The sequence below is a fragment of the Anser brachyrhynchus genome (assembly GCF_964034855.1).
Source record: "Anser brachyrhynchus genome assembly, chromosome: 12".
In the NCBI taxonomy this organism is placed as follows: domain Eukaryota; kingdom Metazoa; phylum Chordata; class Aves; order Anseriformes; family Anatidae; genus Anser; species Anser brachyrhynchus.
The window spans coordinates 14837160-14865150 of record NC_137707.1 but is presented as its reverse complement, the minus strand read 5'-3'; the positions used below and the strand labels follow the sequence as shown (position 1 = coordinate 14865150).

The 27991-nt window shown below is 39.6% G+C and overlaps 1 protein-coding gene and 1 long non-coding RNA gene across 3 annotated transcripts; one reads left to right on the top strand and one right to left on the bottom strand.

Moving 5' to 3' along the window:
- Positions 1-201: 201 nt before the first annotated feature.
- On the bottom strand, positions 202-17169 carry LOC308176819 (dipeptidase 2-like). Of its 2 annotated transcripts, XM_080553076.1 has the most exons (11): positions 16963-17169; positions 9419-9563; positions 8533-8659; positions 7900-8029; positions 7444-7585; positions 6514-6583; positions 6029-6205; positions 5489-5576; positions 4763-4838; positions 3660-3795; positions 202-2530 (listed from the first exon to the last, which is right to left on the bottom strand). In XM_080553076.1, exons 2-11 carry the CDS (start codon positions 9550-9552, stop codon positions 2336-2338), a joined length of 1275 nt encoding a protein of 424 aa, XP_080409202.1. In that variant the 5' UTR covers positions 9553-9563; positions 16963-17169; the 3' UTR covers positions 202-2335. The 2 variants fall into 2 exon arrangements, with proteins under 2 accessions (XP_080409202.1, XP_080409203.1); XM_080553077.1 differs by lacking the exon at positions 16963-17169 and having other exon boundaries at positions 7900-8003; positions 9419-9559.
- Positions 17170-17579: 410 nt separating this feature from the next.
- Positions 17580-27915, top strand: LOC308176847. Its single transcript, XR_013938690.1, has 2 exons — positions 17580-17656; positions 22364-27915. It is a non-coding gene; the product is annotated as an uncharacterized lncRNA (long non-coding RNA).
- Positions 27916-27991: the final 76 nt, after the last annotated feature.

Sequence of the window (27991 nt, the reverse complement as noted above, 5' to 3'; positions counted from 1 at the left end):
ACTGCCTACATCTGGGATGCTTCAGGGCTGAACCTACCTGACTTTCTCCTGCCTACCATGGGAGAGCTATCTTCCAATGCGGAGCACACCTCAGAGGCCTCACAATACTGTGGCCTTCCTTTTGCAGCAAAGTCGCACGGTTATTTCAGGGTTTCCTGCAGTTATGAACATTACATTGTTTTGTGAGATTACACCAGTATCTAACATTTTTAAACAATATTTTATTTAAATTTCATGTATATGTTTTGCCACAAGGTTACAAATTACACAATACACAAAGCGATCCAGAAAAAGTGCAATACACTACAAATAAAACAAGGAAGTAAACTACAAATATCTATAGCATAGTAAAATAGAGTGATGTAAAATATTATCCTTAAAGGAGAGGAATGTATATTAAATCCATGCTACAATATTGAAGGAAAGTACAAGTTAGGCAGGAATGTGGCAACACAGTAAAAATTATAAGGCTGAAAGGAATAAAGAAGCATCTAACATTTTAAATATGCATTAAACTTAATATAACAGTACTAATTTTGTGAAAAGAAACCATGGATGGCAGTTTTCTAACAGCTTATGAAGCTATTAGCAGAAGAACTGATGAGAACTAAGTATCTGCAAATATCTATTCCATTCATCATTTTACCTGTATCGTGCGCTTTAAAAACAAGTTCTGATGCCAGTTAGGCAGTATCAGGAAGGCAAGACTAGTGCTGTAATTCTCCACTGTATCTCTATAACTGGGCTCAATATTTGTTGAGAAACTGCTTTTAAAAACTTGGCTTGTATGCACTAGAATATTCAACATGGCTCATAAAGAATTCTTTACATGACTCTGGCATATTAAGAATATACTTATCAAGGTGACCACCTTCTCAGAAGAGCTAATGAAGCTTCATTTTGAAGCAATAGAAGGAACTGTCTTCCTCCAGAAACCCAACTTGTAGATGAAAAGCAGGAATGGATGGCAGGAACAATCTCAGGTGACTCTGGAGGACAACTGACTTGTTGTTTCCATTCTGTTTCTGCTTGGCATTATCTTTCAGTTGCTAAATAATTTGAGTGTTAAAATACATGACTTTAACTTATATTAAGGTTATATTATGCAGATGTTCCATCAGTAAATAAAAACATGTATCATGAGATAAAAATAACAAGAACAAGTATCATGAGATGGTATTTACCAGCAAGAGCTGGGAAATGACCCTACAGAGATTTAGTGCTGCCATCTTACAATTTCATGATGAATCTCAGGCTATTTGATTAAAATTCCAGCTTTGAGCCATGAGAACCTGCCAAGAATAGGCCTTTTGCAATATATTCTCTTCTGTAAAACAGTAGCTTCTAACCTCACATACCTTGTGGACTTGAAAAGTTCCAAAGATTTCTTTCTAATCTCATGGTTTTTAATCTTTTGATGATGGTCTGATTTTAGCATGGATAAAATTTTATTTAAATACTTCTTTGCTGTTCACACTGCAATAAAAATAACAGAACAATATCTTACTCTCTGAGTAGCCAGAATTCCTGCTTTGGCCTGGCTTACTCATGTTCTAACTCCATGAACATGCAGCAAACAGCAGTTCCCAAATTATACAAGAATATCTACAGCACTATCTGGACATCTGTTCCTTTATTTCGCTGACACCTGAATACAAGACACCTACCTTCTCCCTTCAGAAACTCTCCAGTTGCCCATTGTCCTGGTCAAGATTCAAAAATAAGAGTTTAGTATTGCAAAATGGATCCCAGAGCTAGTGGCAGGCATGAGAAATGAATTCAAATAGTCATATCATCCAGTTTGTTGTCTAAAACACACACACACACACAAAAATCACACACAACCACTACTCTACACATACCAGAGTGGAGGTGTCTTCTCTGACCAAGCCACTGACTGATGATGAAAGCTGCATCACACAAAAAGAAGTAATATCTGAAAACATCCCAGTACAGATGTCTTAATGTATTAGTCGCATTCTCTCGTTCCTGTGTAGATCTGCTGATTCTGGACCCTGGTATTTACGTCAACTGCCACAACATGGGTACCAAAACCATGTGTCATGTATTAGAGGATTTATTCATTAAGTGTGAATACTTTCCATTTACAGTGCTGGTCCTGACTTGGCTGAGATGACAAAGAATTTATCACTTCAAATCCTAAATGCTTTTGCCACAACACTTAAAATCTACATTAACTTTCAAGTATGTGGGTGAAATTATAGAACTTATATAAAATATTTTAGCAGAGCTCTACATTAACAACCCCAAAAAAAGATACTAGTGGTATTGCAGGTTACTCCATCTCTCTCTCTCTCTCCAGGCTCCATAGACTTTATGATTCATAATACAGTATTAAATATGGTACAATTACGAGTGTCAGACTAAAAGACTGTGCCACAGAAGAAAATCCAAAAGAACTGATTGTCTCAACCCGATAATTATGTAGGTCTAGGCGACAGGAATTTTGTACTTCTTTGTGCAGGATTTCACTCTCGCCTACATCCATTAGTCCACTAGAGTTCCGCACCTAGAAAAATGCAAAAGGTTGCACCTGAAAGCAAGACTGGCACAACAGCAAAAAAGCTTTATGTAGCTGGTAAATTCAATGCCATGTCAAGTGAACAGAGTCAAACTGTATTGCAAGAAAACACAACTGAACCTGGGGAAAGCAACACCATTATCCTCATGTTTGCATTCCAGTGAAGTTTTTCCCAGAATTAGTTACAGATAAATTATAGCACAAGTCACAGGCTGTTCTTTGTCTCGACTCCCGCTACGTTTGAATGCATTAACTGGAAAACCTTAAAAAAAAACAACTCATGAGCATTCTTCCCTGAAGTCAGCTCACAATCTCAAGACAGAGCTCAAACCTCTCTATTTTAGAAGAAAGATAATTACTAAATCTCGCAGATTGATTAGGTGTGATGAATGTCAGCTTCTTTATAATGTCAGTCTGCCATGTGTGCAACTCAGCATTAGGCAGATATGTTGGCAGAATAACTGAAACAAAATTTCCCAATTTCTATTCCTCTTACATATCCTAAAAAGGCAACTGGAAACATATATGACCTATATACATATGTTGCCTATAAGGTTCTGTTTAGGGTATCCTTACTGTCATACAGTCTCTGCTCGTCCCTCCTCTCCACCCTCATCCTTCTCCACTACTTTCTGTCATTCACACGTAAAGTTTGTTGCGATCTAGATGTTATGTTTACAATTTGTTAGTGTCCTACTCATGGCAAGAGCCCTTTGGATAGGAGCCTGATCCCATGACAAGAATTCAATTGTTTTGCAGCAGTCAGCATTCCTTACTGCGCCAGCGAACACAGCTGGAGCAAGGGCTGTGACGCTGGAACATCCGCAGCTTATCTAAACCGTGAAGTGATTCCATTTAGAAGTAAGTCAACGATGTGTATTTATCAGATTACTGTGGAGAGAAGAAAACCCACAGAGTTCTGTCCACTCTTTCTCACTTTCTTTTATTTTGCTAATACTCCCTTGACTTCTTTGTTTCTTTCCTGGCATTTGGAATTATTGCATTAAGTGCTTAAGCTCCCTCATAGCTCTCTCATTGAGCATAAAAAAGCAAGGCACCAGCAGTTTCTCTCTCCCCTTTAGTAAGAATCAAGATTCAGTTTAGTTTTTAATCTTACCTTTTCCACTTCCTTGAAGACACGCAGGAAGTTCTCCCTTAAGACCGCTTTTAGTTCAATTTCATTCCATCCTCTTCTAAGAAGTTCCTCAATCAAAGAAGGGTATTTAGAAACGTCTTCCAGTCCCTCAGGGAAACTGTTGGCAAGAGTCACACAAGAACATTCAGCACAGGTCACTGAAAATATGTAGAAAAAGATTATTTTATTATTTTTTTTAAATCAGTATTTTGCATACATTCACTTTTAGAATGAGCTCATTTGGGACCCACTTCTTCCTCTGAGAAGTCAAAAAAACGATGAATCCAACTGGCATAATCAGAAGGAATGGGACATATGATGCAAGGCTTTTTCTGCACAGAGGATCTTATTAGCAAAACTAAACTACGTATTCTGGAATGAAGATGCACTTGTCTGCAGGAAGGACAACAGCATGGAGCAAACAAAAACAAAAACAAAAAAAAAATGAAGAAATGAAGATTCAGAATAAATAAAAAGCAAAAAAGATTAAGGGTTATACCAGTAAATGCCACCCAATAATGCAATATGCATTTATTTTCTGTGCTGTAATGTAACATTTGCCCAGGATTGAACAGGAGAGTTTATGTTGTAGGCTGTTCACCATGCTCTGCTTTCCTCAAACACATGCCAAGGATAGCTGTCCAAGCCCAGAAAGCAGGAGTGGTTTCACAGCCCCAAAGCACTTCAGGCTTTCCCCACTAGAAAGTAACAGCAGAGGAAAGAGTTTTACAGCAGTCCTGGGCTAACACATTTACCATCTGAAGGCTGAAGCAGCTTTTCTGTAATTCATCATTGGTTTCTGAAGGAAGGTACCCTCCATCATCATTTTTGTATGCAGAAACCACTGCCTAGAGACACATTTGCAGAGTTCACGGGATGTTGGGACTAGTTTCCACATCTGGAGTACTCTGTCACAGAGTTGTAAAAATGAATGATGATGCCATTCTTTCCCAATGCCTGTTTTAGAGCACTCATCACAAGACAACTTGCTACAACTCTCTTAGTCTGCCTTTCTCTGCCCCAAAGAAAGTCAAACCCCTTACAATCTAGGGGTCAAATGTCAATGTATATATGATTTTACCAACCGTTCCACTCCATCGTAGTCACCACCAATTCCTATTGATTCTGGACCTGCAATTTTCTTTATGTAGTCAAAATGATCTAAAAAAAAGTATCAAAGAAGACAACATCTAAGTATATGACAAGAAGAAATAATCCAGTTCAGACATATTGGTTCCAGGCTACTGTTCTCAATCATGGATTCATAATAAAATGATTTTTTTAAAAAATAACTGAAAACACATCCTGATAATACAGGTTAAATTTTAATAATACAATTGGTGTATTCAGGATAATTACAGGTGGTTATCTGGATATTTTCTGCCACTGAGTGCATCAGGTAGAAATCTTCAAAATAACATCTACACCAATGAGATGTAAACAAGGAAAAAGACATGATCATTTCAGCACATTAATTCCCAATAAATAACCCACATATACCAACAGAATTTTCTTTACCGTTAAATAGCAATGATTTGCACTCTTTATTAAAAAAGTTTTAGGTATTTTCCAGAAAGGAACAATTACTTTGGGATTAATTGTTCTTTATTTAGGTGCATCAGTTCCTCAAGCTATGCACTTTGTCCTCTTGTTACTGTGTAATGAATATTAACTCCAAAATGACTCAGAGCTGGGTTAATGTGGAGAAGGAAATAAGCAAGTAGTATAATTTACACAGTCTGAAAAATGATGCAGACAACAGGAAATTCTTAGAAGCCACCCACAAAAAGCAGAATATATTAACTTCAAACCTGCGAGGGTAGAAATATTAACAACTTTTCTGCCACAGGCCAGTACATCTGCATTGAAAGTCACCATGATAATTCCCCTGTTCCTTTTCTGAAAGATAGGAAGAGACAAGTGATGAGTGTGCCCTGCAAACTTCATGGGCATCTCATATAGATCTTTCCCTATCCATCAGTGAGCACAACAGCACTATATGTCAAAGTTCAGATGGCAACACAAGACTTTGCCATTGTGCTTTACCCTGGATTCATTACATCCTCATGTGGCTTGGATCAGCAGAAGCCCGGTGGCTACATCAAGGAAATTCAACCAGAATTCCAAAGTGTTTGTAATCACTTATTTTTTTCTTTTTTTCTTTTTTTCTTTTTTTTTTGTAGCCAAAGACAAAACACAACCAAACGAAAATATCTCAGAAGTGATCATGTAACTTGCTGCTCAGGGATCTGCTTATAAATCCAATTCAGAGATGAGAGGGTCAAAAATAAACACTGTGATGTGCATGCAGAAATTTGCTTCAGACTAGCAAGTTTTTAAATAACACTCACCAGTTGCTGGAGGATATCATCAGGAACATTTCTCGAATGATTACAAACAGAAAATGCAGCAGAATGGCTGAAAATTACTGGTGCTTTTGAGATATGTAGTGCAGCTTTTGCTGTGGAATATGAGGTATGAGATAAATCTATCAGCATACCCAGGCGATTCATTTCCTTTACCACTTCCTAAAACAGATTTACAGACAACAGTGTCAGTATTACATTTCCTTAAAGGAAACTGTTTAGCTGATGTATGTAAGCAGATAAATAAATTTTGCAGCTGTCAGCTAGTTATAATCACGCTTTGTCTTTATGGATTTCTATTTACCTATTAAATTAATAGTGATTTATTCACTCACAATTAGCTAGCATACCACTACATGCTCAAACCTTTGAAATCTTTGTTCTTTGAAAATCTTTGAAAAAAGATAAGGCCAGAAGTTGTTAGTTGCATAAGAGATTGGTTAGATTACCACTCAAAAAGAGATCCTTACCTGGCCAAACGCAGTCAGACCAGTAACACTAGGATAAAAGTTGTGTATTCCTTTAGATGAAGATTCAGACCTTAAAAAGGGAAGTGAGAGAAGAAACATCATATCATTGTGGAGACTACGATATCAGCACCGGAAATGTCTTATGCTATACACAATAAAAGTCATATCACTTAGCCAAATTTAGGGAACTGCATAATAAGTATTTTGTTCACACAGTGCTCTGTATAATCATAACTATTTTCTGGATCATATGTCTTCAGATTTAGGACTGCTGCATATTTGTGAAGCAATGCAAGACAAGCAAAGAGACACCTGTCAAAAATTTTCCAATTAAACAAACCTTCATCAGAAAACAAAGATAAACTGAAATGTCCATTACCTGTCAGACAGAAAGCCAGATTTTCAGTCCTCTCTGCATACAAATCTATTTTGCCTTAGTCAGTACAAAGGAAGTTTGTCAATCCAACAAAGAGTAGGTACTAATACTCTGAGAGGGGAACCAAGTACTCATCTCTGTAGCCACATGTGGGACCTGTCCTTCTGAGCTGGCCAGAGAAGACAGTGTTAAAGGCTTCTGACTGCCATGTTCTTAGATAGCATTTACCGTCTTTGAGCCACATCATAGCATCTTCTTTTGTTTGTTGTTGCCTGTTTTGATCTATGCAGCCTCTCTAGTAAAGCAAAGTGGTAGGCAATTTTCCAATCTTTCTGTTGCTAACAAAGTTTAAAAGTTCCCAAACTGTCAGTGTGACGAGCACTACATAACAGATCCTTCAGTCTCCCAAGTGATTTACCCCCAAAACCTATCACTGTTGACTTGGTTTGGACTGAGTACCGCACAGGTGAACTGTCTGAACCCATACTTTCCCCATCTTGGAATTGCCACCACTTTGTATTATATGGTCACACAAACACAGGCACATCAGTTACCAAGGTGTATTGCAGGAATGTGTTAAGGTCATGTAACGAACGCCCAGGTCATAATACATCCTCAGTGTTGCCAAACTGCTGTCAATGGAGTGACCGCCTTCAATTCCAATCAAACACGCAATCTTCTTACTATCAGAGATACCTGGAAACATGAAAGTATGATAACTCCAAAACAATTTCACGACAGATAAGAAGCCAGCACCACTGAGCAACAACAGTTATTGCAAATTGCAAACAGTAATACTGACATTTTTGTAAGACGAGAGGTGTGTTTATATGGCAAATTGTCTCATGGCTGCAGCAGGCCATGACTGTGCACAGATATTGTAGTTCAGTAGAAAAACCAAAGTTACTTTTTAAACCAGGATACTGGTTGCTTGCTTCCAGTTTTCTCTCTTTCGCACATACCTCCAGAAACCCCAGTAAAAAATATTCTGTTACAAGAAAGAGTATCACCTTGGGAAGTCGTCACAAGTTCAAGCTCTTCATAGCTGTTACACATCCTCTTGACAATATCAATTTGCTCTAACGTCAGACGCACAGCATCCTTGTTCTGAGCGCTGCAAAGAACATACACTGACCAAAACTGAAAGAGACATTGACAAGTAAACTAGATAACTTCTGTTCCAACTTGGAAGCTGCAATTTGCTAACAGTGAAGTTTCTGAGTACTACCAAAGTCATTTCCTACAGTTTACAAGGGAGTTGCCACTGCAGTTTCCCCCCCCCCAAAGGAAGCGTTATGCTCTTGCCTTAAATCATCTACTCCAGCCACAATTAAGGCCTCTTGACACATTCAACTACTCCAGGCAGAAGTGCAGGCAGGAAAGCAGATGTATGTTTACTTTAATTCATTTATCACAAAACAACAACTGCTGTTTTGGTTAAGGGTACCTGGCTTATAAAACACAAATATTTGCAACACAAATGTCCTGGAAAAGTGTCCGTGGCTTTTCCGTTTCATTTTGTTTTTTATCTTTCAATAGCAAAAACCCAAACCAAGGCCAGTAATACTTCTGTGATTGAGAAGGAAGTGAGGCAAGTGTAAAATTGTGTTCTCAGACAGTCTCACTGCCATGACAGTACGTACCTGAGCTCCCACATAACCAGCCTCAAGTTTTGCAAGGTTTGTATGGGTCTTGTTGATCTCTCTTAAGTTGACTTTGCTGAGTCTATTTTGGTAAAATATTCTCAGCCGTAGTACAAAGTCGTTGTGGCTAGAAGAGAAAACAAGTAAGGCTTGTGATAGAAATATGTTGTTACCTTCTAACACAAATGTCATTTCTTTAACTCTTCCTACTCTCTCAGACAATTAACTGCCAATAATCTTTGCTGTAACATACACTTAAATGTCTCCTTCCTTTCACAAAGGATCTTGTTTTCTTAAAGCTCTGTCTAATCAGGACAGCAAGAATCCCTTTTGCTTTTCCCACTTTTATAGCTGTTGTGATTCTATATCTATTTTTCTCCCTATTATTTCTGAAGGAATAGAAGAACTAAGATCATCCACCATGCTCCTTAGAAGCAAATACTCGTAGAACAATTAGTGCTGCCTGTGTTAGAAATAATCAGTGTTTCTCCTCCCAGGTCAAAACACATTCACGACAGACAGCATTCCTTCAAGTTGCAAGGGTAACCTTTCAAAGCATGGTGTCTGGCTTCTAGCTCTGAAAGAAGTCATGGCTGCCAAAGATGCCATTAAATTAAGGGAAGGAGAGAAGGACACCGTGTAAAGGGAAACAATAATTAAGTGGTGAAACCTGACCAGAAAATCACAAAGGCATTTAGAGTGACCTAGTCCTACAGTATGCACCCAGTGAACCGAAATTCCTTCTTGCTGACAAATCTCTACAACGGTAACTAACTGCTATGTGCTAGGAACAGTCTGCACCCCTACTCATCCAAACACACTGTGGCATCTTCTCTTCACTTATCAAGATTCACTGAGAGGGTTTAATCAAACACATTTTATATACCCATCAATTAAACGTGTATCTTGCATCAGCTTGATAGCTTGCTCTCTCATTGATTTCTCGTAGGTGAATGGCACAGTATCGGAGAGGAACATCAGCCACAGCAACAAATTTGTTGGATTTCTCTTCATTTCCATTTTCAAGTTTGCTAAAGCAAAGAGATACCACAATTATTTGCTGAACACGATGAAACAGGTAAGTTTCCAGTCTGCAGACATTGTGGATTTAGTAATATAAGCAGAGGCAAAATGCCCTCTTTCCTGGTAAGGCTGGGGTGAGTTTTGTAGGAAGAAAGACCAATGAACAGAAGGGAAGGCAGCCGTGGGAAGTGTAAGACTGCTACCTTTTCTGAAAGATTTGAAGACCTATGGCTAGTGTGGTTTTGCAACTATAACTCCATAAACACTGCTGCTGCCACCAACTGACTGCTGAAGGGAACCATCTTATTCAGAGCTGGCAGGGTGAGGCCGACAGATCCTGGACTCACACCTCCCAAAACACTGCAACAAGATTGTTTTCTCCATTAGAACAGCTTTAACTTGTTTGTTCCCATTATTGGGGAAACCTCAGGCTGAAATGAACACTGATACATTTTTTGAGAAATTCCAAAAATCTTCTCCTTTCTGAGTAAACTCTTTATTGTTAAAACATGGAAACCCTACACTTTTTTCATATCTTAACAAGTACAGAATGTGCCAAATTTCAAAGAGTCATTTTATTTTCATGAGAGCATACGTATGACAACAACTTCAAGAGTAATCAAAGTACTCCCTGTTCTTTTATAAATATAGCACTCAAGCAGTTATACAACAGCCTTCTACGTGTTGGACAAAAAGTATTTTACAAACAGGTTAGAATTACCTTCTGTTCTATGTAAAGTAAATATAAGATCTGCTAGGAGGTGAAAGTACCTTTGCAGGGAAGAGCATTGTTTTTCCCCACATTCAGAGTTACTGGCAACATTACCTATGAAGTTGAGAAGCAGTCACCTCCTTTGCTTATTCGAGTGACATCCTAATTTAGAGGCACTTGCCCTATTAATTCTTTCAACTCAAAGGAGTTCAGCAAGTGTACATTGTTCAGCTCCTATTGTACAGCCAGTACTCAAGTTTTTCCAAAGGACAACAAAAGAAGAAAAATAATGTTGACTTTCCATTCATTGTCCACTATAAGTCAGTGAAGTTCATGTTTATAAACCTTCTTCTGGCAGCAGAGAAGTGTTTTTGTTCTTAATGGAGGTTGTTTTTGTGAATTTCTTGTTCCCAGAGGTAAAAACAAATAGCAAATATCCAAGATATGATAAAATTACAAGGGAAAAGAGATTTTGAAAGCAGGGCACTAAGAAACAGCACAGTGAAAAAAACATGTTCTTGAGATTCTTACGTTTCCAGACTATACATTACACTGTTTTCCTGTCACCTGCAACACACAGAGCGTAAATCAAAGAAAAGTTTAACTGGATTATTTGCCCTGCCTATGCCTGAGAGAATGTAAATATGTTATAGAAGGAATTTTGATTTAATAAGCCAGTATAAGTTTAAGTAAGTTGCATAATTAAGAAGTTTTAAAATGACAAGTCATTCATTTTGCACGTATTTTCTCACTAAATCAACATTATGTAAAAACGTCAAAAATAAAAGTAAGATTAAGAAATGATCTCTCACCTTGGGTTCAGCAAGGCGTAAACTGCTATTCTAAAAAGTCCTTTAAATGAGGAAAATTCCTGAGGTTCCTCTTTGGAGAAACTGGCTCAGGCCTTTTCTGTTACACAGGATTTGGGAATGTGCTAACTTGTGGGACCATCTGCCAGGAAGGGGAACTTCAGAACAGCGGGAGCAAAAAACTTAGGCAAAAGGCAGCGTAGAAGGGGAAGCTGGTTTAGAATCAATGCCGAAGTTGTCTAGGAAAGAAGCACTAGGACAGCTGAATAAACACAGTAGCATGTATGTAGGCAGAAGTGAAGATCCAGTATAAACATGACACAGGGTGAGCTGTGTTCCTAAGGATAAAAAAAAAAAAAAAAAAAGAAAGAAAAAAGTAATACCACCCACCCCTTAGTGTTTCTTCTGAGAAACCCATTACATAAGGAATGGCCCAGGGAATACCTGTGATGTAAAGAGGTCTGTCTAACTCTGCACAAAGAAGAATGCTCTAGAAACTGATTCATCCCTTTGAGGATGCTTAGCAGTCTTCATTCATCAACAAACACAGCAGAAGCATGATTGACTCCATAAAGTGTCTTCTCATGTACAGAACTTAAGAGGTTTTGGCTAGGCCCTTAGGACAATGTAGAAATCAATTTACATCATAGTCTGTGCATCTGGATTTTCTCATGGTAATGGTTTCCTTCAGGCCCAAGTACTTCCCCTGGCACCAGAATAAGGAGCAGACCTCTCAAGACTGGGATGATCCTTTCGGGCTTCCCCTTGACAGAGCACAGCTGACTCCCTCGCAACACTTTGGATTGTCCAGGATTCGTACCATAGCCGATGGAAGAAGCTTTTTTTTCATCTTATGTCTGCAGAATAACCAAGGGAAGTGTTCCTCCCACACTAACTGAGTAGAAGGGAGCTTTTCTACTTTTATTCATTGCCACAGGTTAATGCTTGTATACAGGGAAAAAATATTGGAAAAGTAATTTTCTGTCTTGTGTGTGTTTAACACAGCCTTTACAAGACAAATATTTGAATTGCCATTGGTAACAACTAAGATGTGTCAGTTTTGAACAAGTTGACCTCTGTTTTTACTTTTACTAGAGGAAACTGCATATTTATGTATTTGGCCAAAAAATGAGGCAGTGCGAAGATACGTGGCCTTACACATTACATCTAGCAACAGGGAAATCCTTGTCCAGAATATGAGCCCTGCTGTTCTACTAGGACCTGCTGTTTGGTTTCTTTCTCTCATTTATTTTCAATAAAATCCATTTATGGAAGAGGGCAGTTTCCAAAAATAAAAGATAAACATGACCATAATGAAGTCTTAGATGCCTTTAAAACTGCAGTGGTTCTCTTAAGTTGACTTATTATAACTAAGCTGGTGCAGGAAGTTGGAAGGTGCCATACAGTGGGGAGGTAAGGTAAAACAGGCCCTACAGCCTGCTGCTTTCCCTTACCAGGCTCCTCTCTATGAGCCCTAGGGCAGGTAAAGCAAGCACCATTAGTTCCCCTGGGACAAAGCCAGAGGCAGCCTCCTGATACTGCCCCAGGGACTGAAATAGGGCCGTATGTCTCTCCAGCTGTGAGTTTGGCACTGCAGCTGAATCTCCCCCAGACCAGGGTCAGTCCCGGAGAAATACATGTATCACTGCAAGGGACAACGAGCACAGAGGAAATTTTCTGCTGACTTTCAGCTCCACTGCAGCTACTCAAAATATCACAGGCTTGCAACACACAGACACAACCGCTGGGGAACAGATAAGGAGGGCGGTGCAAAATGCACGTTATCTGTTCCTCCACATTACGCTTCAGAGCTAAAATGCCTCGATCCCCATCTGCCTTTGCACCTCCCATTAAAAGCATAACTGCTTTCCATCCCCACTATTCTTGCATGCAGGGTAGGCACAGCAATTTTGGGGAATCAAGCTTAGAAAAACCACTGGCACAAAGCCCAGAAGAAACTAAACAACAGTCCCAAAAGAGCTGGACTGGGCACAGAGTCTTTGCAGACTCTTGCTACAGGAATGAAGCTTTGCTACTTCACTGCAGTTTGCTTTTACAACTGCTTTATATTCTCCAAGCTCTTTACAATCATCTAGGAAGTTCCTATCAATAAAGCACGAGTGCTGAGAAAGCATACTTTACACTGAGTGTTCCCACGTCAGGGAGGACATCCCGTAGCAGCGGGATGGCCAGATCTGCCTTATAAGGCTGTGACAAGGGAGGGGGGGGTGTTGCTCTTTTAAAATAGATGCATTTCGATGGGAAGTTTCACAGTAAAAAAGGAAAGCTTTTCTGCATGCTTCTGTCATTTACCATCTTCGGAAGTTACAGGCAAGCGCTGCCTGGCCTCTCTTCTCCTTTTCAGCAGCAGGACAGGCCTGAGTGCAGGACATTCAGTAAACAGCTGCTACTTAAGTGCTGCAAATATCAGTTAGGAATGGCATTCCTTTCACCCATTTGATGTTGTTGTTTTCCATCTTAATCTTTATTAAAACATTTCATGACAGCCTTGACATTAATACCAGAGTTCATTAAATTACTGTGCCCGATCAAGTGTAAAAAGTGCAATAAAACAGGGCTCACAGCTCAAGGTAGTAACAGCCTAATGATGAAGAAGGCTCATGCCCTGCACAGCCCAGTTATGCTGGGAGCTCAGGTAGATAATACCAGGGTAGCTCTGAATTAACTACCTCAAATCATGGTAGCAGCTTCATTGCAGACAGCACAAACAAAAAAAGATGACTGGGACCCTTGGTAAAAACTTCCTTGCTGATTTCCAGCAAAAGCTTGGATTTTCCCTATCCCTGAAATAATAATTAAATGTGATTAGCCATACGTAAATAGTGAGCATGCTTCTGGGAGAAGAACACATGCATCAGACTGTGCAGTATGTTTTTTTACAAAGTGTACGGATCGCTTTGAAATTCCTCTTGTCATCAAGTCAGTCTTTCAAATCTTTCCATATTTTTTCTTAAAAGTCCTTCCACTGTCACCAGCTCAGAGCCATGTCAGGTTTAGCTGTTCATCTGCTTAGAAACCTCCTCAGTGCTGTCCCAGTACAATGATTACAATTTACTGTTTCCATGTGCTGTTCCTTCCCTCTGTGTGTGGAGGTACAATGAAACGCCCCCAAGCACTGAGAGAACAGGGTGTTGTTTCACTTACTGCTCAAAAAAAGGGGAATAAATACCCGTAATGGTTTGAATGCATTTCAGGTTCCCTAGGGAAGAGGAAGCAACAAGCAGGATAGTACGTCCCAGACTTTCTGGGAAAGAGGAACCCCATAGAGTAATTACAGTACTTCTATTTATCAGGCTGTGCTTAGCTTTCAGCCTTGAACATGAATGCATCCTTGGACATTTCACGTGCTACGCAGGTAAACTGCAGGTTTTTCAGAAGCAACATAACCTCAGTGTGCAAGACTTCTTTGCCCCTAAGTACAGGAGATTGATTGCTTTCTCCTTTAAAACAACTCCTTAACTAGTTTTATTATTAAAGATAAAAATGATGTTTTAACTAAAAAGATTGCTTCTAACTTCCCTCAAGAAAAGGACAACTACTGAATGTCTTTCCTATCAGGTTTCCAACCTTTATTTTACTGTTGTTTTTTCCTTTCCACAGTTTTCCAGACTTTCTGAAAAATTCCCATTCTGAATCCAGTAATTCTGAAGCAAGCCAAGCTCTACAAATGCTACACATCTTATTATCTAGTGCTTAGCAGTGCAGACTATTTTCTCAGAAGTCCTAAGTTACTGAAATTTTTCTAACTGCAGGACAGATGTGCTTTATGATGTAAATTCCTAAATGCATAACAAGCTAGAGCAGCCTCCCAACTACTTCTATAGCACTGTATCACAGCGCACATTATCAGGCAAACCTTCCTTCGGTTTAAGAGTGCTGACTGACCTCAGAGGAAGGGTCAGCTGGGAGTGTTTCACCAAGGGAGTAGCCTGGTGACAGCTTCTGTTAACACACAGTCTCCCCTTGCTCAGATCCAACAATGCTGCTTTCGTAGAATGCAAAGCAGAACCCTCGCATGTACTCAAGCAAACAGCTCCTCCAGGGTTTCCCTCTGCAGCTACATTCCCAACTGTTTGCACTATAACAGACTCCAAAGCTACAGAGAGCAGACTGCAGCTGAGAGGGATGGTTTGCCTCAGTCAACCCCTTTGGGCCCTCTGCCTCATGCTCCTGTCCCCTTCTTAACCAGCGTCTCTGCCCCTGTGCTACTCCGCACCAGGAGCAGTGCGAGCCAAGTCCCCTCCAGACTTCACTCCAGACAGAATCATTCTTTTTGGCAGGGTTTTGCCAAGTTCTAAAATATTCTTAATATTTTTTAAATGTTTGGATCCAGCATTCAAAAAATAATGTTACAAAGTAGTGACAGACACAAAGGCCATGAGGATGAGCATTAATGAGATTTAACAACTGAGTTTTACCATAATGGATGTAAATCCTGGGGAAATACTGCTCTCACAGGAGGTAATGACCTTGCTTCAGCACAAGAAAACCCATTTGAGTATTTGTGCTGCCATGGAGTTTATCCTCACAACTGTGCTAAGCAGTGCACTTGATTATGAACCTGCAGCAGAGATGACAATGGACAGTTTTTCAAAGGAGAGTGTTCTCAAACACACCACAAGTTGGTTTGTTGGGTTTTTGTTTTTTGTTTTGTTTTGTTTTGTTCTGCCCACATTTTCGAAGCCTAAGAGAGAACACACTTCTGTTATCTTCTGATGGTGACACATAGAGGAAAGATTCAGAGGAACAGCAATTACTGGAAACACAACTGTTGCTGAAATCCTTAAATGGGTGTGCAGCCTTTGAGAAGCTTTTCTTCCGCACAATAGCAAAAATCTATACACACTGTAAGATCCAAAAAGCTCTGGTGAAACAGCACTTCTGCAGAACTGAAAAGGACAGAGAGCAGTTCGAAGTGGCTTCTTTTCTGCTTTGTGATAACCACAAACATTGCCCTCAAATGTAAAAAGCATAAATATAGTTGGTTACCACAGAAAAAAAATCTTTCTCTCTCTCATCTAGAAAATGCTATATTTGTTCTTAACAGCTAAGCACGTAAGATGCTAAACAATAAAATGTCAAAAAATTGGCCAAGCATCAGAGTTCTGGCAAGCTGGCATCACAAAGGCCATTTAGCTTTTCAAGGCAACTTTCAGCTTCAGATACCACAAATCAAAATAAAGCTCCTATCTGCAACCTCTTTCTCTAGAACTCCACAAGTTCCTGACAAAATGACTCATACGGGAACACTAAGGTTTTACGGTTTATTGTCCAATATAACTGCTATTCCAGAAATTCATATAATTTGTTGCTTCAAAATGTTTAATGGGAATGTAGCAAGGCTTTTTCACACAATAACACTGTTCAGATGCTACATAAATCCGTTACATGCTAAATGTTGATCCAAATATTTACTCTTTTTTCCATCAATATATGTCCATAGTGATTTTCAGGAAGATTTTTAAGCAGAAAACATAACTATATGTTCTTCAAGCTGTTCAACTACTAACAGCAATTATTTATACATTACCAAATCTCCATTCTGTGTATTTGTACAAAAATAATATTCTTGGTAGCTATGAAAACTTCCTACTTTAACATTAATCTGAAACTATTTAGGTAAATAAGACACTCGCTTGTATCATCATTCAGTAACCTGTTCTTGAAAACTGAAGAATTATAGCAAGCAGTAGACTGAATTAAGAACATGGCATACTAGGCACCTCTATTTAAATGTCATTTAACATAAAATACAAAAACCATACAGCTTTTTTCCATGCTGTCTGAGCAGAGTTGAGAAGTGGAAGTAAACATGAGATTTATAGCTTTTTCTTGTTTATCTAAAGGCTCATTGGAGCAGGTTACCTTCTTAGGGAAATGCAGCAGAGCCGAAATCCACATACCACTGCAACAGCTAAAGCTTGGCACCAGGTCCTCCTGGCATCAGGACAGCAGCCAAGGAACGTCCTCTATTGCTGTAGCTCACTCATCTTAGGCTTCACACTCAACAGGCGTTCGGAGATTGCCCCTTGCACAGGAATAAAGTCAGTGAGAGAACTTCCAGCTCAGCTACCGCCCACCCAGCAACCCTCAAGCCTTGTGCTGTGCAATGTTCAAAATCCAGCATCTCCTCCCTCTTGTGGCAGACTTTTTATGCAGTCCATCGTGCATCTGCTCACTAACAAATGATGTGTTTAACACTGCTCTGTTTATGTGGGTTTAGAAACAGGTGCCCCTCATCGCAGAACAATTTAGGTTGCAGGGGATTTCTGGAGGGATGTCATCTAGTCCAACCTCCTGATTCCAGCTAAGCTAAATTCAAAGTCAGATCAGGATGCTCTGGCCATTGTCCCATAAAGGTTTTGATGTCTTCAAGGAAAAAGATCGTACAACCTTTCCAGGCCCCTGTTCCAGTGCTTGGTTATTCACATTGTGATTTTTTTTTCCCCTTAAATCCACTGGAATCTCCCTCTCTGCACTTTGTGATGGTTGCATCTCTGCCTCTTGCTGACCCACGCTGAGAAGAGTCTCCTAAGAGCTGAATCTGCAGGAGAACCAGGTACTGGTATGCACCGTACCGCTGACCGAATATAGCCACACTGACCACATCTAGCCCTTGTTACTATACCTGCCAGGTTTTATCCAGGACTTACATCGCCACTCTGTGATATTTGTAAAAGCCAAAATGCTCACAAGTTACAAGCGACCTTTTCAATTATACTTATCTTTCTGAACCTACAGGGGCCTTCCGTTCCCTTTCTGGTAGCTGACAATCCAGATATAGACAAAGAAATACATGCAAAAACATGATCCTGGAGTTTTGCAGGAAATAAACTTTGCTTATCATCATTCTGATTCTACTTCATGCTTTGAAAAACGCAAATTTAATTTTACTTCACTTCAAATTTAATTTTACTCCATGCTTTGAAAAAAGCAAAAGGCCTTCATGCTTTTGGTCACGATTCCACTTGCAGAGAAAAAAAACAAGCCTCCCAATCCAAACACTCATAGGGCTGTTGCACAAGGCACATCTTAACTGGAATATGCATCTTTCCTCAATCCACTAGCTCTCAGTATAGGAAAATTTAAACATCACTTGAAATTCTGCTGCACATCAATAATCTGACGAACTTCACGTACAAACATTTACCATCAGCTCAAGTGGACTAAAGCACACTACATGAAACAAATATTTTCTTTACAAAATAGCTGCTTCTTCATCTGAAGCCTAATCTAGGCCAGGTCCACTTTTATGCCTATGGCAGGAAACTATCTCCCAAATTTAGTTTAGACCAGTAAGTAACAGGCTCAGGTTCATTTCTCCACACACGCTCTACTTCTAGCTCATGTTTCCTTGTTAATTCTCAGCCTTTCAAATTCTCATCTCCTTCTTCCAAAGTAATTAATAACCATCACTGCTTGTACTTTGTCACCCTATTTTCTCAGTTTTCTCTCCTAGCAAAGCCAACTTTTTCATCTCCAAACTGATTTCTACCTAAAACTGTTTCCACATGCCTCTGGAAAATTAAGCTCACCAACTTCTTGTTGAAGAACAATTTTTGCTGAGTGACTAAGCTCCTGCTCTGACTTTTAACAGTTCAGCCCTGTAGGTTCTGAATGCAAACTGATTTTTAAAGCTGCTACAAGCCAACTTCTTCCTTTGGCTCACAGTCAGCTTTCTTCTATCATTTTATTTCAATAGCCCTGGATGAGCCTTAGCGGCTGTTTGTGTTTAATAATTCTTATAACGTGGCATTTGGGATGTATGCCTTTCCTGCAGAGTCCATCTGGCAGGACTGTTCTCTTAATAAATATCCTGCGAGCTTTCTTGATTGTCCAGAACGGAGTTACACAGCTGTCCCTGATAATAGCTATCACTATGTTTATATCATATTATATTCATCTCAGACGTATTTTGGAGCAAGCTGAGCAGCTATGAACTACAGCACTTACACTCATACCAGCTGCTGTCAGGACACAAAGGGAGAACATTATGTGGGGGAACTATTTTTCACAGTAGAAAGGCCTGTTGCAGGCACAGGGCAGCTTCGCTGATTTCAGTGCTCACAAGTCCAAAGCGCTAGGGTTTTCACTGCCAGCACAGCTAAAATACAGACTACCGCTGCTCAGAAGGTAAGGATGTGCAAATGCAGACACCTATTGTGGCAGCCATTTTTAAGGGAGATGTGGTTTCTCTAAAATCCTTAGACTCCACAAGCTCATGGCACCATCTTCCCTGCATACCAGCTATCCCAACTAGCATCCCAAACTAATTTGGCATGGATGTATTTCTGTGAATGAATCAGCTTTGAAACCTCACCACTGCAAAATGGCTAAGGACATTTCCAGGCCAGGCTGGATGGGGCTTTGAGCAACCTGATGGGATAGGGAGGTGTCCCTGCCCCTGGCAGGGGGGTGGAACTGGATGACCTTTGAGGTCCCTTCCAACTCAAACCACTCTATGATTTTATGATGACGAGCCACACTGACATAGTACTATAGGTGCTGCTTACCAAGTATTTGAACTTGGTGCCTGTCTTCCAACTAAAGACTGCAATCTCAAAGACTGTCCCTTTGGCATCTCTTGGGCACAGCCATCAGTATGCTACTTAGAAATCGTTATAATGTGTTAGGAAGTCCTAGGTATGGAAAATTTTCTTTGCATAAAAATAGCAATATTGGCAGTCTTAACTACTACAATGAAATTCTGTTTCTTCTACTGATCTCAGGATTGTTTTCAGGTCCTAAAATGGAGTGAGTTCATACTCGGAGCGGGGGAGGTTCATTATCTGATATAATCTATTTAATCAGCATAGTTGCAACATATTTCACAGATAAAACCTAACAAGAAATATTAATCTAAGGTTAGGAATCAAATGGGTTGTGAACCTTGTCAGTAAAAAGTTTATTTTTCCCCCATTTTACTCTGTCTTGGTTTTGTGGTCGGTTGAAGTTGCTAGAGTTTCACGACCCTAGTTTGATCATCATCAGTGAAAACATATCAAATGATGGCATTTATTCTCAGGATCTGTACATGCGGAACCCCCGTAGCTGCCACTAATACCAAATACAAAAGAAACAGGAAGGAGTAGAAAGATGAACGTTTCTTACCACAGATACTGGTTTTATTTTCTCATGTTCTGAACAGAAAAAAAGGCCTTGTGAAGCACGCTAAGGTATCACAGAAGTTTGGTAGTCACTGGAGAGGAATTTACAGCTGTACGTTTCCTGCAGTTGGAAGTAAATAGTGCAATGAGACCAGGTATGTTATAGGATGGACACAGATGTGCAATTACACTGACGCCCATCAAAGACTTTCATCAACAACTTTTTATACAAATACCAAAGTTGTTGGAGGTTCTCCTGGATAAACACTGTACTTCAGCAGAATTTATAGTGTGTTGGAAAGAAAGATGGAGCAAGCAGCTGCAGGAAAAAAAAAAAAAAAAGCCATGGAACTCGTTTAATAAGTCATAGTCTACCCATATAAATTTTCCTTGTTTTAAAATACTACTCAGATTTATAAAACATAACGTCCAAATGCTGAAGCAAAGCAACCAGAGCCTCTGGTCTCCCTGCTTTCTGTTTGTTTGCTATGTGTTTGTGCTACAAAGGTAATAATTATCCATTTTTCTTCTCTTGGTTGAAGAAAAGTGAATGTTCTTGCCACAAGGTGGCAGGAGCTTTCCAATTAAAGTCTAATCTAATCTGTGCTCTAGTGACAGATTGCTGGTTATCAAGACTAAAGGCCATTTCCATGAAGGTCTCAGAAGGCTTGTGGACAACAGTTATTGTTGTCTCCTTGTTCTGGGAACTATAACTAGAGAGGCATCCTGAAACACTTTAAAACAAAACAAAACAAAAAAGTACTTGGAAAATTTGTTTTCAGTTCTGGATTGATTCCGATATAAACGCTCTTCCTGTTCAAAAGCAGAATCCTGAAAGCTCTATTATTGTCACTTCCCAGTCCAATTTTCCACCAGGAACAAAGCCATCCACATCTATTTAAAGTAGCAGCTGCCCCTCCTGACATTAGGCACCTGCAGCCATGCAGGGCAGCAAGCTCCGCTGAGCACTGCGCTTCCAGCTTGGCACAGATTTCTGAGAAAAGCCAATCCTCCCGGTATCTATAAGAAAACCCAACATAGGGTGAGTCTACTTAGATTCATTTCTGCCACCTAATAGGGGGTGGTTTTTGCTCTGAGTATCAAATACTTGGTTTTGCATTTTGGGAGGGTGCCTAGAAGTCATTGCTGTTTTCTCTGATCTGCAAAAGATGTCAAGGTCACCCTTGATCCAAGCCGAAGTCTTCCTTATTCCTTCCTTGACTGGAAGCATATGCCCTGAAATACAGCAGCTACACTGTTCTTGGAGGTGTTTTCCCCCTGCAGTTCCCGCTGACACCTGTGCTGCTGTAATTCATAGAATGATTTGGGTTGGAAGGGACCTTGAAGATCATCCAACTCCAACACCCTGCCATAAGCAGGGATGCCACCCTCCAGATCAGGTTGGCCAAGGCCCCATCCATCCTGCCCTTGAGCACCTTCAGGGATGGGGCATCCACAGCTTCTCTGGGCAACCTGTTCTAGTGCCTCACCACCCTTACAGTAAAGAATTTCCTCCTAATGTCTAGTCTGAATCTATCCTCTTTTAGTTTGAGACCATTCCCCCTTGTCCTATCGTTATCTACCCGAGTAATGAGTCCTTCTGTCTTTTTTATAAGACCCCTTTAAGTATTGAAAGGCTGCAATGAGGTCTCCGTGGAGCCTTCTGTTTTCCAGGCTGAACAGCCACAGCTCTCTCAGCCTTTCTTCATAGGAGAGGTCACAAGGGCAGAGCAGAGGGACACAATCCCTTCCCATCCCTGCTTCCCACTCCTCTTGATGCAGCCCAGGATGCAGTTGGCCTTCTGGTATGCAAGCACACACTGCTGGCTCATGTCGAACTTTTCATCCAGCAGAACCCCCAAGTCCTTCTCTGCAGGGCTGCCCGCAATGAGTTCTTCCCCCAGTCTGTGCTCATGTCTGGGATTGCCCCCACCCAGGTGCAGCATCTTGCACTTGGAATTATTGAACCTCATGAAGTATATAATAGTTATATATATATATGATTCTGAAGTATAGACCTAGCCTAAAGCTTTCAGAGTTGCAAATTGACCTATATTCATGAAAGCAGCACTGAAAATTATATTTCTGTGCCTTGGCCCATGCAATAGTTACATTTTAGTGGTGCATATATATATATATTTACTTTTGCTTACTTTCAGGATGATTCTGGGGAAATGGAAGATTATGCAGCTCAGGAAGGGCACAAGTGTTTTGTCTGCTGGAGCAGCTCACATCGTGCCATCAGCAGCAAGGAAGTTCCTGGATGTGACCTTCGTGTCAAAGTGCTCGCTGCTGCTCACGACTGTCTCCACAGAGTACTTCAAATCTATTGTCACATAACCACAGATAGACTACAGTGGTAGAGGGCGTGGCACACCCTGTTTTTGTTTGGTTTTCTTTTTTAAAAAATATGGTAGAATAGTAAGAGAAACATTTCAAGCATTCTGTTTTCCACTAACATTTTTCCTTTCATATCACTGTTTTTAAGCTCATATTGTTTGCTACTTGTTCTGCTAAATTTTTATTATAAATTGTGCTCCCAAGCCAGAACAAAATCCAAAAGATATTTCTGCATAAACATCACTAAAGTTGGACATAGTAAAAATTGTAGATTGTTATTTTATTAACAAGAAAAATTATATTTAGTTCCTGGCAAATTCCATATTAAGTTAGAACTGGGGCTATTGCCCTTCTCACTCCCCTTGTGTCCTTAACAGCTAGCCAGCTACCTTCAGCAAAACAATTCAGTTTTGGGAAACCGGCATTTCCACCAAAAAAAAATCATTGAGCAAAAGCTCCCAGCAAGCTTTAACTGCAAGCTTGTCAGCATACTCGAGGATATTGGAAGAGTCTAGGTAGTACTGATTTATTGATTTTAATTTTAGTGTTCTTTCCTCTGCTTAACACTTAACACTTTGTGTGTGTGTTTCATTAACTCAGTGCAAAAATCGATTCCATGGAGAAAGCCAAGCCAGTTATTCTGTAAGATGCTGGTGAGCATGACAGTAAGTCAAGAAACTTGGTTCCTTTTTTTTTTTTTTTCCCTGGGAGAGGTGGTGCTGGTTTTGGTTTGGTTTGGTTTTCTTCCATTTAAACCCAATGTATTGAGACAGTCAAGATTTTCTAAAAATCTTTCCAATTTTAGTTCCCTGAAATTAGCATTCCCAACAAAAAAAAATAGCTTTTGTATTTATACACACATATACACACACAGAGTAAAGACAAACTAATTATTTGGAGAAAAATTCTCACTAAGTGAATCCTCATCCACTCCTTCTGTCCACCCCACCCACACCAAACCACTTCAAGTCAGCTCCAGCTTGCTTTTTTGGAAGACAGCAAGAACACATCAGCTCGGAAACCAGCCTTCCTGCCCTCCTCTTCCTCCCAGGAGGTCCCTCAAACTATTTCCCAATCTGTGTTCCCACGTGGGCATGGGACAAGCAAGAACTGCCCTCAAACAATTTGAGAGGCTCATCTACCAGAAAGAGCTCAAATACTTGAGAGCCATTACAGAGGTCTCACTTTCATCTCTTTTCTCTATGCTTTCTGAAGTGGCCCCAATCCAAAATTAGACATTTGGATTCTGCAGTAACAACATATCTACCCTGACACTTGCCTAAGCCTAAAAGTTGCAGGACAAAGGAGAAGAACAGTAAGCTAAATACAAGCAGGGCCTAATACTGATTGCTATACATCACTGTACCACAACATAGCTACAAATACCGCAAACGTCTGTTAGATGGTAGGTTTCTACCTTGTGTACACTGAAATATATTCATGTTCTGATACCAGGTCTCTAAATAATCACATCCTTGTCAATTCATTAGCAGTTCCTAAAGGCTTGTGCAATGACTTTTCTTTGCTGGGTGTCTGCAACCACCTGTATTGGGTGCACTCATAAGTGGTAGATACTTTTCTATATTAGAAGTATTAGGAAGCTAAATGCAGCATGGAAATAAATTGACTAGTTATGCCATTTTGTTGAACAAACTGGAATCTAAATAAATTTCCTCATTTGGTCTCTGTCAAAGGTTTTCAGAGAAATCATGATTAAATCAAATCTAAAAAAAAATCTAAAATTGGCTGCAAGCATTTGAAGTCAGCTGCTTTAGAATCTGACATGAAGCATAAACGTGCTCTTAAACATTCGTAGCTATGTGCAAAAAAAAGAAATCCTATATACAACGTGTGTATATATATATATTCAAAATATTTTTAAAAAACTTCAAAGCACAATTGTCTTAGGGTGCCTTTGTTAGATCAGAAAACTTGCCAACTGAAGATCGACTGTTTCTGAAATACTTTATCACCCATACAACATATTGTGATGCATAAGAGCAAGTTTCTTTAATTAAGGAGTTTTTCACTAGTATGAATAAGGCTGTAGATAGAAAACTGCCTTGGTTCTATTGGAAAGAAAGCTTTCTTGTAGCAATGAGATAAAATCACCATGGAAACGTTTTTGCTAAGATGACATTAAAACACAGCATGGACACTTACATCTCTCCTTTTTAATAAGCTGCATTTTGTGGTGCGGCCTGGAGTGACTGAGTAAAAGGGCTATTCGCACAGCAGGAGACCAGGACTTATTCAGGACAATTATTGCAGAATTTTGTCGTGCTCCAGAGCTGCCCAGTTGACAGCGTATCTTGTTACAGAAATGGGATTACTGGAAGATGACCCAAGCAAGTTACCTTAACCAGCCAACTAGGTAAGACAAGTTAATAGACACACACAACAAGCAGGTTTGTGAACTGGCCTTAGCCTAGGCTATCAACTTGGGAAGCTACTTGAAGGTATTCATAAAAGGATCTACTTTTTAAATCAGGATGGACCAAGCTCATAAACTCCACTGAAGTCATCTTAGCTTCTCACCTTTTGTCATCAAAACACCAGTAAGTCTGCTATTTAACAAGGAGAGCATCGCTTCTCCCTGAGGATGCTCTCCTTCTAGCTTCCACTGCACCAGAACAGCTCCTCAGACCTTGCACTGGGATTCGACTACACTTTGCATTGAGCCACATATGCATTTACAAATAGTTCACATATGAGGACCCGTATCAAGACATCTTTTTCTTCTGTGAGAGATCGCTCACGTCACTTTGACCACACTCAGTTGACTAAAGGGCTGTGTACAAAACCACAGGAACACACAGGAAGAAACATGTCTTGAATCTGATGACACAAGTCAAGACACGTTCCTTATTCTCTACTGAATAAGCAAAAAGTATCAGCATGCATCCTGTTTTGAAGTTTAATATGGTTTTGACATCTTCTGTTCTAGTTTAACGTACATTTGCCAACACTGTAGGCCCCATAATCTGTTTTCATAGCTTTATTCCAATATGAGTTCTGTTAAAGCCAAAATCATAATTCAATACTCAGTTGCTCAGTCAAAAACAAATAACAAGCTTAGTTAAACAAATCTACCTGCCCCATCAAAATTAAACTGCAGAAGGAAGGCTGCAAACAAAGCATGGACAGCTTTTGACTGTTTAAATGCAGTTGTCTTATTTTTATTGTAAACTCTAAGAGAGGCAAAAGTAACTTGCATTTGCAATCAGCAAAAGCTTCCATGTGTCCATCTGACCAGCAAGGAAGACATGAAACAGTCACGTGAAGGATTTACCAAGGAGTACCTACATGGCTGGGTGTTAAACCAGACCTGCCTTTTCATGCCCCTGATGGAGCCAGTTTAGGAGAGAGGGAACTCACTGGTTCTTACTCCAGATAACTGCTTACAAAGGGGTCACCAAACTGCCTAGAGCAAAACCAATGGCATCACATGCTTCAATTTACACAGAGGGCCAAATGTCTCTATGCTGTTGCTTATAGTCGTGCGCAGCCATGACGCCTACTACAAGGAGAAAAGTCACTGTCTGAATTCTGATTTGTTGCAGTTTTCAAGTTGCCATTGCCTTAAGAGAGGAGCTGATGGGGCTTAGACTGTTCACTGAGTACCAGCTAAAGTTGAAAAATGTTCACTGAAGCACTAATTTCATTTCTAATCTAATTCATCAGCACAGTAAATGTTTTTCACAAATATTTTGAGCCTCAGCGTATTCCCAAGTAATTGACAATTACTGTTACCGATTCTTTACCAAAAGGAAAGAATTACTAAAAGTTTCAGTCAATAAATCAAAGACAGCCAAACAGTTCAACTGCATCTCACTCGTCAGTCATTCAGCTTGGACATATTTCTGCCAACAGGGCTGAGTTAGATCCCACACTGAAAAGACTCTGCCCAAGATTCACAGAAAAATTAACTCAGAGTTCATGTCACAGGGCTATAGTCAATGTAGATAATCTCTAAATTAAATGTAAAAATGAGATCTTGGATTACTGGATCATACACAGTAAGAGTTGGAAGATTTCAAACAGGTAAAGGTAAAACTGAGTTTTGAGAAATTAATCGTCATATTAGCTAGATCTCCTGCAATGGAGAGAAAAGGATGCAGATTATGTTATTCCCCAGCAGCTTTGAATTACATGATTGTCTGTATGGAACAACATGGAGCTTAAACAAAAACATGCTCACACAAATCTAATTACACAAGACTGAATCAGCTTAGACATATTACTATTATTACTCAACCTTCCCTGACATAAGCATATACTGCCCACTGAATCGAAAAACCTATATAATAAATCAGTATAAGTTTTGCCTTTCTCCTGTTACTGAAGAACTTGAAGTAGGACATAGCATGAAACTATACAGCACAACTGTAAAAACAAAACAAAACAAACACGATGTTTTGAACACTGAACATTCAAATCACAAAAGACAAAGAACAAAAGACAAAGATATTCTATGTTGGTTTTTTTGTTTTCAAAAAACAAAATGTCTGCCCAATGTACAGAAGAGATTTAGAAAAAAATAGCAGATAATGTATATTAACATAGCATATGCAGTGTGCAAGTGTTACTGAGACTCTTAAGCCTTTTACCACAACGTGTATTTAATTTTCCCTCTTTAGCAAACTGTAGGCTCTAGCATTTAGACAGAAAGTTGTCTCCTTAGTGTACAACATGAAAAAACACCTCAAGAGATAAGAGAACTTGGCAGAAGAGAAGTTGTTTTAATAACTATATGTCAGACTACTCAGAGGAAGATTGGACAAAATATTTCTGCTCCCTTTATCTGCATCAGGTTGAGTATGATCTGTTTATTACAATCATCATTTTCTACCTTGGAGACTGACTATAAGTCATTATAAAACAGCTCTTCAAGGATGAGAAAGGCAAAGCTCTGATTTGTTTTGAAGCTTTCTACAGACAGTCTTAAAGACAGCTGTTTGAACACAGCCATATATGTCTACAGTTTAGGTGACTGAATTTTGTACATGCAGAGGTAGTAATTATTTAGAAGGTTTTAGTTTTAACCCGTTCCATAAGTTTTTGAACACCAACCTGTATTCAGTTACTGTGTCTAAGCAAGTTGGGCAGTCAGCACGCAGATTACACATTCAGTCCTGTGAATCTCCTAAGGCGCCTCCTAAGATTTTTTTAGAAATACTTCCTGTCCTAAGGAAAAGAGTTATCACCAGAAAATAATTTTTTCATCCTAATAACATGTTCAGATCAACTTAAAACTCTTCAAAACGGACCAAGTGATTTATATTCAGTACCTGTAACTCTACTTGTCTGTGTACAGCAGAGTACCCTTTTGGTCAGCTTTCTGACTGCATCCCTTCTGTGTGCGAGGGTTCTCTTTCATGCACACATTCAGGCTTGTGCCAACCAGGCAGCTATTTACCAAACTCCTGTCGAGCCCTCTAAGATAG

What these genes read in the sequence shown, in the direction of transcription:
- LOC308176819 (XM_080553076.1), bottom strand. Translation starts at nt 9,552, where the DNA reads ATGGAAATGAAGAGAAATCCAACAAATTTGTTGCTGTGGCTGATGTTC. An exon ending in CATTCCTGCAATACACCTTG is followed by an intron (nt 6,584 to 7,443) that starts GTAACTGATGTG and finishes TCCCTTTTTAAG; the next exon opens with GTCTGAATCTTCATCTAAAG. An exon ending in TAATATTTCTACCCTCGCAG is followed by an intron (nt 4,839 to 5,488) that starts GTTTGAAGTTAA and finishes ACTTTTTTTTAG; the next exon opens with ATCATTTTGACTACATAAAG.